We start from the raw sequence: 11601 nt of genomic DNA on the forward strand, positions 1-11601 counted from the left end.
CAAACCGGATAATGTGGGTTTTTAGCATACATACATGTACATAACATTGGCAAACTTTGATGAAGTGTAAAAAAAAAACTGCTGCATATTTGCTGGAGAACTTTTGACATAGTGTTTGTGATGTACTGAACCCCACATATGTGCATTAAAAAAGTAGACCCAGTGTTGCTGGAACGAAACTCATTTTACAGCCGGTTTTTGAATTTCAGCTGACGGCCTATATGTATTTACGAATCTTGGATATGTTCCTGTTGTGGTAGTTGATAGATTTGCATACGTTTGCTACGTGTTTGCTCATTGTCATGGAACTGTCGAAAACAACACCCAAGTTTCGGACTGTCTGAGATGGTTTGATTGCTGTGTTACCTATCTGCAGAGTTATGTTGGTTAAGTGTTTCTGGTGATGATGAGAAGATGCGGCAATGAAAAATTCAGTTTTATCCTCATTTAACTTGAGTTTGTTTGTTATCATCCAATTCTGCACATCGGTGATGCAATTTGACAATCTGAAAAGTGCACAAGCTGCGTCGTTCGGTTTGGATGGATTGAAATCGAGATAAATCTGGATGTCATCTGCATATATGTGGTATTTCACATCATGTCGGTGCAGGACATCACCAAGAGGAATCAGGTACATGGTGAAAGCGAGTGGGCCAAGGACTGACCCTTGAGGGACGCCAAAATGGATATGGCTCTCATCTGAGTCGACCCCTGCAACGGTGACATAACTCCTTCTATTTTTGAAATAGGAGGCACACCACTTGAGAGCAGTACGTGTTATGCCAAACCGGTGATGGAGGCGACGTAGCATAATGCCATGATCAAGAGTGTCAAATGCAGCAGACAAATCAGGCATTACTAAGAACATAGCCTTATTATTATCAAGAGTTTTCAAAATGTCATTTTGAACACAAAGCAATGCAGTCTCTGTGCTGTGGCCAGCTTTGTAGGCGGACTGAAGGGGATCGGCAAGGGCATGAGTGTTGATATTGTAGAGTTTGCAGAATCCAGTATAGGTGGCGCTGTTTACTTGTAGTGGAGGTTGGGGTCAGCGCAAGTCAGCGTGAAATTGGCGCGAAAAGTGCGTGCGTGAGCGCGCGGGTTGTTGCTGTACAGATCTTGGTTGTGAAGGTTGTTCCGAAATGCCAGCTCCGTGCGGAAACACCCCAGGCTCCACGTTGCGATTACCAGTATAGTGCAGATAAAGGTAAATCACAAGTAATACTGATATCGTGTGTTCATTGTTTGGATGTTTGGAGGAAAGAATTAGAAGATAAGAAACCGGAATATTGGTGTCATTTGTGTCTTATTCTGTCTGTCCACTGAATAAAATTGAACCCCCGAAAACGCTACATTGGTGGCAGCGGTGAGTCCGCTTCTGTTTCGAGTAAATTTTCTCGTAGTTACGATTCCCTGATTGATCCACCGACATGTCAGACACCAACCCAATGCACCCTTCCACTCGTCCATCCATGCCCCCTCCACCCGTTTCCCTCCCGACACCGTGGTTCCATACAATTCCCCCCATTTTCCCTGCCCCGCAAGGCGACATGTCAAGTTTTGTAGTTGACATGCCGCATGAAGTTCCCCGTGCAGCTTTTGATCCGGAGTACTCATTCCTGTCGCTACCGGGGATCCTCCCGCCAGCGACCGGCTCATTGCAGTGGACAACCGCAGGGTATCCGGCCGACGCCTCCACGCCCACACCGTCACCCCACAGCAGAGCATTGGAGCAACCACTCTTTCACGGCGCCGCATCATACGATGGAGCCACCGATGCACCGATTGGTCCACCGATCGTTTCCTCACCGCTCGTCGGTACAAGGCAGGTACATGGAGTCAACGGGGACACGACAAGCCAGCACAGCAATGGCTCCGCAGTGCAACCGTGGCACGACGGACAAGGGCGACTGCACTTCGATGGCGGTTCAATGATAATACCAACGGCTGGCGCACCGGATATCGATGCCACGGTTGTGGGGGCACCGACGGGTTCATCGGTTGCACCGACCGGTTCATCGTTCGTCAATCCACAGTTCATAGGTGAGCACCACGAGCACGGAGCAAGGGGCGTCGGTTCGGCGCAGCAACCCATGGGAGTCGGTCAGCGACCATGGAACGGTACCCCAGGGTATGATTATGTTCGTGCCGCTGGCGGTTCAGGGGTCATACCGACGGCCAATGCGCCAGGTGGCGATGCGTCGGCTTTCAGAATACCGACGGGTTCATCGGTAGCACCGACCGGTTCATCGGTTGTCAATCAACAGTTCATCGGTGCACACAACGAGCACGGAGCCACAGGCGTCGGTTCGGCGCAGCAACACATCGGAGTCGGTCAGCGACCATGGAACGGTACACCAGGGTATGATAATGTTCGTGCCGCTGGCAGTTCGAGGGTCATACCGACGGCCAATGCGGCAGGTAGCGATGCGTCGGTTTTAAGGGTACCGACAGGTTCATCGGTTGCACCGACTGGTTCATCGGTTCTCAATCAACAGTTCATCGGTGCACACCACGAGCACGGAGCCACAGGCGTTGATGCAGCGCAGCAACACATTGGAGTCGGTCAGCGACCATGGAACGGTACACCAGAGTATGATAATGTTCGTGCCACTGGCGGTTCAGGGGTCATACCGACGGCCAATGCGCCAGGTGGCGATGCGTCGGTTTTCAGGGTATCGGCGAATTCATCGGTTGCACCGCCCGGTTCATCGGTTGTCAATCAACAGTTCATCGGTGCACACAACGCGCACGGAGCCACAGGCGTTGGGTCGGCGCAGCAACACATTGCAGCAGGTCAGCGACCATGGAATGATACACCAGGAGTCGGTCAGCGAAATGTTCGTGCTGCTGGTGTTTATCCTCAACGATCAAACACAAGTCCGTTTGCAGCAGCTGCAGGAACTGTAGATCGACCAGTGCAGGGGCGGTTGCGTCCACCTATGCGACCCGATAGATACAATGGGACGACTTCATGGACTGCATACTATCGACACTTTGAAATGTGTGCCAGTATTAACGGATGGGGGAGATAGAGTATCTTGCTGTATCCTTGGCCGGTGCAGCCCAACAGGTGCTGCAGGGTCAGACAAACGATGGGACACCGTTAACATTTAGCGGTCTGGCGAATGCTTTGAAAGCAAGGTTTGAACCAGATGGACGGAAGGAACTATATAGGGTGCAACTTAAGAACAGGCGCCAGAAAAATGGAGAAACTCTGTCGGAGCTCGCACAGGATATTCAGCTTCTCGTTGACAAGACTTTCGGCGAGCTTCCAGCCGCCGGGGTGGCGACAATGGCCAGAGATTATTTTCTTGATGCTTTGGCAGATGGAGACACGCGGACACGGACGCTTCAAATGCGTCCCTGTAATTTAGAAGAAGCACTCACATCTGCGATCGAACTTGAAGCGATAAAAGGTGCTGAGCAGGAGAACAACACCAAGAGACTACGCTCCATAGGGGGAGGGAAGAAAGAGGTGATTGTCAATGAGGTCGGCAAATGTGAACCCCACGACAGTGCCGTATCCAAGCTTGAGCAGCGTATGGAAGAGATAGGCAAACAGCTACAGTCTTTGATCCGGCGAGAAAATGACTCCCGAAAGAACCAGAAAGGATGTTTCAAATGTGGAGAACAGGGCCACTTCAAGCGGGACTGCCCCAAATGGCGCACCCAAAAGACAGAAACAGAACAGCAGGGAAACGAATAAAGGCTGACTCCGAGGGCCGACGGTCAGCCAAGCATGAAAGGCCACCACAGAAAGTGTTTTATAGCGGAACCATAGCCCCGGTTGGGGCGGGCCTCCATGTACCTGGGCACATCAACGGAACTCCAGTAGAAATGCTTCTCGATACGGGTGCGACTATCTCCATCGTTTCTAAAAGAGTGGAAGGTCAGTTGGATAACAAGCCAATAATCAAGAGTTCTAGCGTGCAAGTTTTCCAAGCAAACGAGACATTGCTAAGTGTTTATGGGGAGGCAACAGTCGAGCTTCAGCTAGGTGGTAGAAAAGTGCACCACGAAATGGTGATAGCTGATATTCATAATGACATTCTTCTTGGATTGGACTTCCTGGACAAGCACAACTGCGTCATCGACGTTGGAAGAAGACACCTCGTGTATGGAAATTTGGAAGTTCCTCTGAGAAACATCAACGTACGGCAACAGAGCTGCCGAGTGACGGTGAAAGATACAGTAGCTATCCCACCTTTTTCTGAGATTGTTGTAGAAGGTGACATAGAGCAACAGAACTGTGCAGTTGGCGTTGGGATTGTTGAACCGATCCAGAGCTTACTGAAGAAGCACAGCATACTTCTCGCCCCAGCAGTGACTCGGTCTGATACGTCTTGGGTTCCGCTTCGCATCTTAAACCCCAGTGAGGACACAGTTATCTTGCGAAAGGGAACAGCAGCGGGTTTGTTCCAGACCGTAGATGTTATTGGCCCCCCAATTTCCAGCACAGAAGTGGGAACTGGTGAAACTGTCGGAGAAAGGGTTGAACAAGTTACGGCAGAGCGGAGGACAGATACACAGAATGGCCAACTCCCAGAAACAATGCAGGAAATGTTGCATCGTGCCTCGTCCCAATTAAGCGAGGAGCAGAGGGGCCGCATAAACAGGCTTATTTGCGAACACCGAGATGTGTTTTCTCAACATAAAGGAGACATTGGCCTTACTTCATTAACTGAACACTCCATAGACACCGGAAGTGCGAATCCCATAAGACAAGGGGCTCGTCGCATACCCCTCCTTCAGAAAGAGACGGTAGAGAAAGAAATCAAGAAGATGATGGACGGTAGCATCATAGAACCGGCATCCGGACCTTGGGCAGCGCCTATTGTGCTCGTGAAAAAAAAAGATGGTTCAGTTCGATTCTGCGTTGATTATCGTAGGCTCAACGCCATCACCAGGAAGGACGCTTATCCAATACCCCGAATAGACGACTCATTCGAAACACTTGAAGGATCCAGATATTTTACAACATTGGACCTAGCCTCGGGGTATTGGCAAGTACCAATGAGCGCGGCAGACAAGGAAAAGACAGCTTTCTCAAGTCATTGCGGGCTGTACCAGTTTAGGGTCATGCCGTTTGGGCTTTGCAATGCCCCGTCGACTTTTGAACGTCTAATGGAGAGAGTCCTCCATGGGCTACAGTGGCAGATATGTCTTGTGTACCTAGATGACGTCATTATATTCTCCAAGACATTTGAGTCGCACATTGACAGACTGGGAGTGGTGCTAGATCGCATAAGGCAGGCCGGACTGAAGCTCAAGCCGGATAAATGTCATCTGCTTCAGGAGGAGGTTTCCTACTTGGGGCATATTGTCTCAAAAGGGGGAGTCAAGACAGATCCAAGCAAGACGCGGCAAATCGAGGAATGGCCAGTACCAAGAAACATACAGGAGGTGAGAAGTTTCTTGGGCCTGGCATCATACTACAGAAGGTTTGTAGCTTCCTTTGCAGAAATTGCCAGACCACTTCACAAGCTCACAGAAAAAGACAAGGACTTCAGGTGGACGCATGACTGCCAATTGGCTTTCGAACAACCGAAACAGCGGCTCACTTCTGCTCCGGTTTTGGCATACCCGAAGCTTGACGCAGAATTCATTCTGGACACCGACGCCAGCAATAGCGGTATAGGTGCTGTTCTTAGCCAACTGCAAGATGGTCAGGAGCGCGTAATTGCTTACGCCAGTCGTGCCTTGTCAAAGCCAGAGCGAAATTACTGTGTAACGAGAAAGGAGTTGCTTGCTGTCGTACACTTCATCAAACACTTTCGACCTTACTTATATGGGTGCCGCTTTCTTCTTAGAACAGATCATGGATCTCTCCGGTGGCTCTTCAATTTCAAAGAACCAGAGGGGCAGGTTGCAAGATGGCTGCAAGTGCTGGCAGAATATGACTTCAATATTGAACATCGACCGGGACGCAAGCACAGCAATGCCGATGCCATGTCAAGAAGGCCGTGCACTTGTACACGGTGTAAGGGCAACCAAGTTGAGCAAGGATACGACAGCGGGGAACAGCCATCGCATGAGGGACGGACACAAGTTAAGGGAGACCAGCACCATAGCACAAAGGAGAAATGCCAACAAATAGAAGGGCTGTGGAAAATTCAAGAGCAAGATCCAGACCTGCCAACTGAACCAGTCCATTCACTACTTGCGCAGCATCATACACACAGTTCAGACAGCAGTCAGTTCATTCGTGAGGTGTCGTCTTTCTGTTGGCTGAAAGGTTTCACTGCTTCGGAGTTGAGAGAAAAACAAACAGGTGACCCGACTCTGCAGAAGATCATAGGCTGGCTGGAAAGTGGAAATCCACGACCAACTTGGAGAGAGGTGTCTGCTGAGGGTACATGGCTCAAAACCTTATGGGGGGCATGGCAGCAGCTTTGTTTGCACGACAGAGTGTTATACAGGCGTTGGGACGAGGATGATCGGCACCACTCTCGGTGGCTTCTAGTAGTCCCCAGGTCCCTCCGTGCGGAAGTTTTCAAGCAACTTCATAACGACCCTACAGCTGGCCACCTCGGCATTAACAAAATGCATGCAAAGGTGAAGTCCAGATTCTTCGTAGAGGACTTGAGAGACTCAGTGGTTACGTGGTGTACCCAATGCCTCCAATGTGCCAAACGCAAACCTCCTCCCAACAGGGGCAGAGCACCAATTAGACAACAGGTCTCAGGGGTTCCGATGGAAAGGGTCGCCATTGATATTACAGGACCATTTCCAATCACAGAAACAAGAAAAAACCGATACATCCTTGTCATCACGGACTACTTCTCTAAGTGGACGGAGGCCTTTCCCCTACAGGATGTTACAGCCCAGACGGTTGCCAATGTCTTTGTCAGAGAGTTTGTTTCTCGATTTGGTGTACCGCGACAGCTGCATAGCGACCAGGGTCGCCAATTCGAGAGCAGGCTGTTTCAAGAGATGTGTGTACTCCTTGGAATAGATAAGACCAGGACAAGTCCTCACCATCCCCAAAGCGACGGCCAAGTGGAACGATTCAATCGCACGCTTAAAGACATGCTGAGCGCCTATGTTGCTGAAAATCAGTTGGACTGGGACCTTCATTTACCACTAGTGATGATGGCATATCGGGCATCAGAGCATAGCAGCACTGGACAAACACCCAACTATCTCACTTTTGGTAGGGAAGTAGAACTCCCGGTAGACCTGGTTTTAAGATCCCCAGAAGAACCCCAAGAAATCACTGAATATGTCATACACCTGAGAGAAAGAATGCACGAGGCCCACGAGAAGGCACGAGTACACCTTCATAAGGCCGCAAAGCACCAAAAGCGGAATTACCAAGTAGCAGGCAAGCCGAAGTGTCTGGAACCAGGGACTGCTGTGATTTTGACAGTTGAGCAAAGAACTGTTGGGCTGTCTCCCAAGCTCCAGCCAAGATGGGAAGGCCCATACCTTGTAACTGAAGTGCTAAATGATGTCAACGTCAGAATCCAACGAGGATCACGCCATAAGCCCAAAGTTGTCCATATTAATCGTCTGAAGCGCTTTGTGGGTGAAGTGGACAAGTCATGGTGGAGGCCAAAGAGCCCTGCATTACAGCAACTTCCTGGGTCCGAGGAGCTCGAAGAGGAGGGGGAAGAGGAAGCCCCTCGAGTTGTTCTGCAGCCGAATTCTTCTGGTGGAGGCAAGGAGAGCCAAGAGGTTACCACAGAAGGGTTCTCACAGGAATCGGCAGAAGACCACAACATGCAGGAACATATGGAAATCGTCAATGGAGAGATAGGGGATCCACCAGTTGCTGAACCTAAGAAAGTTTCAGACACAGACGGTCATCAGGAATGGCACAACAGAAAACATCGACCTCCTCAGCGTTATGGCGAATGGACCGAATAACATTTTTAACTACGGAGCAAATACGAATTAATCTAATCCCCTGTTCTCTGTTGTATTCTCTGCAGATGCCGAAAAGAAGTCACAGCCGTCATCGCCGGGATTCTCCTCGCCGATCGCCCACACCTGACCGAACCCACCAACGACATGATGAACGAGCGGAAAGCTGCAGGTGCCTCGAATGCGATAAGTCATTTGGGGCCAAGTCAGCATTGGCAAGGCACATGGCCGAACAACACCAACCACGTGATCGGTTCCCCTGTCCGTTTTGCGACATAATCTACGGCCGGAAAAACGACTTGGCGAGGCACATCCGACGGGCTCACACAGGCAATCTTGATGCAGGCAACCAGTCGCCGGTATCAGTCAGCAACTCCCCCAAAGCTCCCAAGACGCCCGAGATCTCCAAGACGCCCGAGAAGAAGTCCGGACCGTGCCTGGAATTACACCCGTCTCCAGATGACGTGAGGCGTTTGGCTTCGCCACAACGTGCAACATCCTTAAGGAGAGTTCTCATACCCCCAAGTTCTGCAACGGTTTCAGGCCAATCAGATGAGGCAACAGGAAAGCTCGTCAAGCGGAGGCGCATTTTCGACCTCTACGATGAGGATTCCTTGATCGCGAGGATTACTTCGGAGGAATTCTTTCAGGAGTAGGACATGGTGGTCCACTTATAGTTTTAACTGTTCTTGTTGTTTTTTAGAACCTTAACTTGTTAATGGCGTTTTTCTAGTTATAACTTTGTTGTTCGTGAATGCGGAACGCATTCTTTCCCCGGGGAGGGGATGATGTAGAGTTTGCAGAATCCAGTATAGGTGGCGCTGTTTACTTGTAGTGGAGGTTGGGGTCAGCGCAAGTCAGCGTGAAATTGGCGCGAAAAGTGCGTGCGTGCGCGCGCGGGTTGTTGCTGTACAGATCTTGGTTGTGAAGGTTGTTCCGAAATGCCAGCTCCGTGCGGAAACACCCCAGGCTCCACGTTGCGATTACCAGTATAGTGCAGATAAAGGTAAATCACAAGTAATACTGATATCGTGTGTTCATTGTTTGGATGTTTGGAGGAAAGAATTAGAAGATAAGAAACCGGAATATTGGTGTCATTTGTGTCTTATTCTGTCTGTCCACTGAATAAAATTGAACCCCCGAAAACGCTACAATATGTTGCTTGAGTTGCAGGCAGACGACCTTTTCGATGAGCTTAGCGAGGTAGCGAAGGTTGGACACTGGCCGGTAGTTGCGAAGTTCATCTTTATCAAGAGAAGGCTTCTTTAAGATCGGCATGATCATTCCGACTCAAAGTGCCTCAGGAAAATTCCCGGATGAGAGGGAAGCGTTCACGATTTCAGTCAGTGTTGGAAGTAGGATTTTGATGTGCTGTTTAAGAAGCCAGGTAGGGATGGGATCTAACTGGCAGGACTTTGTGGCAGTCTGACTTATGAGTTCACCAAGATCTTTCTCAGAGATGGGATGAAATTCTGATATGGTGCAGTCCGGGTGCAGAATTGTATCTTCAGTTGAAGGGGACTGTACACGAAGGTCATTTATGAGCGCCCGAATGCTTTTGACTTTTTCAGTGAAAAAGTTTCTGAAATCGTTGGCAAGGGTACAGGGTGTGTCCGATATTGCCGGTGTATGTTGGGGTGCAGCCGTCAACTCGTTAATAACCAGGAAAGCCTGTTTTGGATTAGCGTTGACCAGTGAGTTTCTGAAGAACTGCGATTTAGCTTCAGTCAAAATGTCATTCAAGGCAGACAGACAAGTGACAGACATACATGGAAAGGCAGAGCACAAACACCGGTGTAAGACAGTAATCAAGGCCGTTATTATCCCTATTACATTGCTTTAGTTTGCAAGTAAAAATTGATTTTCTAGTTTTCTAGCAAAAATAGAGAGAGTGGGTGATGATTTAAGAGAGTTATCCAGACTTTTCCAATCAGAGTGCCACGTTGGACAACACTGTTTTGGACGATGTCGTTCTACTATAGTAATTAAGGCCAAAAAAAAGTCTCCGGTTTCTGGTATGGAGCTTGCCCAAAAAGTGGTGCGGCGACGCGGCTTTTTTTTTTTTTTTTACCTGACTTTTTTGCTTCAAATGACGGCTGATGACTGCAAATGGTGCCCGACTAAACTTAGTGCAAAATGTACGGGAGTCCAGTGAGTCCACATAAAGCTTATTCTCGTTCATACCCCATCTAAAAACACGTTAAAACTGTGCTGCAGCAGAATTCATGTCAAACCAGTGGGTTTGGCGGTTTTGAGACATCATCTTTTATTGAAAAAAAAAAACTTTTTCATTTTGCCGACGCGCAGGGCTACGGCGACGCGCGCGCATACCAGAAACCGGAGACTTTTTTTTGGCCTAACATACCGATTTTTCCTAGTAGTACTGCGGGTATTATATGAATGAACGTTTGAAGTAATTGTCAAACAGGGGTTAAAACAAGCAGATAATGCACGATTCATATATTTATACATACATTTTCCTATGTTAAGATGATACAGATCAGTGAATTTTAACAATTTTAAATTTGTAAATAGAGGCCCAGAGTGTTCACAATAGCCAGTTTTGAAAATCACTCGAACTGCACGTTTCTGTAGAGTAAGCAGTTTGTTGCATTAAGGATTTGGACTACCCCAAGTCAGAATTGAGTAATTTAAATACGGTAGAACAAATGAGTTGTACAAGGTTAGTAATATGCTACTAGGTAAAAAATATTTTAGACGGTTCATTATACAAATTTTTTGTTGTTGATATTTTAGCTGTTATAACGTCTATATGATTCTTCCAAGTTAAGTTTTCATCATTATGTATTCCCGAAGAAATGGTACCCTTAACCTGATCAAGATGAGTATCATTTAAAATTATAGGAACAGACTGAGTGTACTTGTACTGACTAGCAAAAAATATTATATAATTTGATTTGAGAACATTTATACATAATTTATTGGCTAATAGCCAAGTGGTGATTTTCCGGAGCTCAAGATTAAGGTTCTGTACTGCTAAGTCTACATTTTTGTCAGGGGTGGAAAGGACCTACAATGGCTGAAGCAAGACGAAGGGCTGGCTTCAGATTACTGCTGCAAGAACACAACCCAAAATATACAGTATCATTCGTAGTGATTGTTAAAATGAATAGTTAATTTGAGAATGTAATATAATTTCTGTCTGACAATATCGATTTGATTTGGATTCCTTTATTCCAGATTGTATTTGTGTTATATCAACGATTTTTGGAGGTGTTGATATTTCCGGAACTATTAGGTTATATTCATATTTTTTATGCATTCTAGACTAAACTTTAATCGATTATTCTGACTCAAAGAGTGCAAGACGAACAAGAGTCCAGCTATGAACTTTGATTTGTATAAATTGGACTTCAGTAGATATGTATGAAACGTGGTATTTGTATATATTCCACAACATATGATTGACCATTGGCAGCCATTTAGAAAACTAGGGCCCAGTTTAATAACGTTTAATAGAGTAACTTTATTGAAATGGCTGAACAAAATTTATGTTTTCTTATTAATGTATAAAAATGTCGAGGACGTCCTTTTTGAAAAAGGGGGAAAGTGTGACGAGTGTAAAAATATCCCCCCCCTCTATTTTTTGGATCATCTCTATTGGGTTTATTGTCTGTGACTCTTTAGGCTATTTATATTCAAATTAGCTGAGCGCCCTCAACGTCAGGTTTCGGGCACTACTTGCTGCGTCCTAAATCATTCACTCATTGT

The 11601-nt window shown here is 47.4% G+C and overlaps 1 protein-coding gene across 1 annotated transcript; it reads left to right on the forward strand.

Moving 5' to 3' along the window:
- Window positions 1–1168: 1168 nt before the first annotated feature.
- On the forward strand, window positions 1169–8592 carry LOC119735392 (transcription factor Sp8-like). Its single transcript, XM_038209089.1, has 2 exons — window positions 1169–1207; window positions 7938–8592. Exon 2 carries the CDS (start codon window positions 7938–7940, stop codon window positions 8523–8525), a length of 588 nt encoding a protein of 195 aa, XP_038065017.1. The 5' UTR covers window positions 1169–1207; the 3' UTR covers window positions 8526–8592.
- Window positions 8593–11601: the final 3009 nt, after the last annotated feature.

This window comes from Patiria miniata, unplaced genomic scaffold (assembly GCF_015706575.1).
Source record: "Patiria miniata isolate m_02_andy unplaced genomic scaffold, ASM1570657v1 HiC_scaffold_29, whole genome shotgun sequence".
NCBI classification, from domain to species: domain Eukaryota; kingdom Metazoa; phylum Echinodermata; class Asteroidea; order Valvatida; family Asterinidae; genus Patiria; species Patiria miniata.

What these genes read in the sequence shown, in the direction of transcription:
- LOC119735392 (XM_038209089.1), top strand. Translation starts at nt 7,938, where the DNA reads ATGCCGAAAAGAAGTCACAGCCGTCATCGCCGGGATTCTCCTCGCCGA.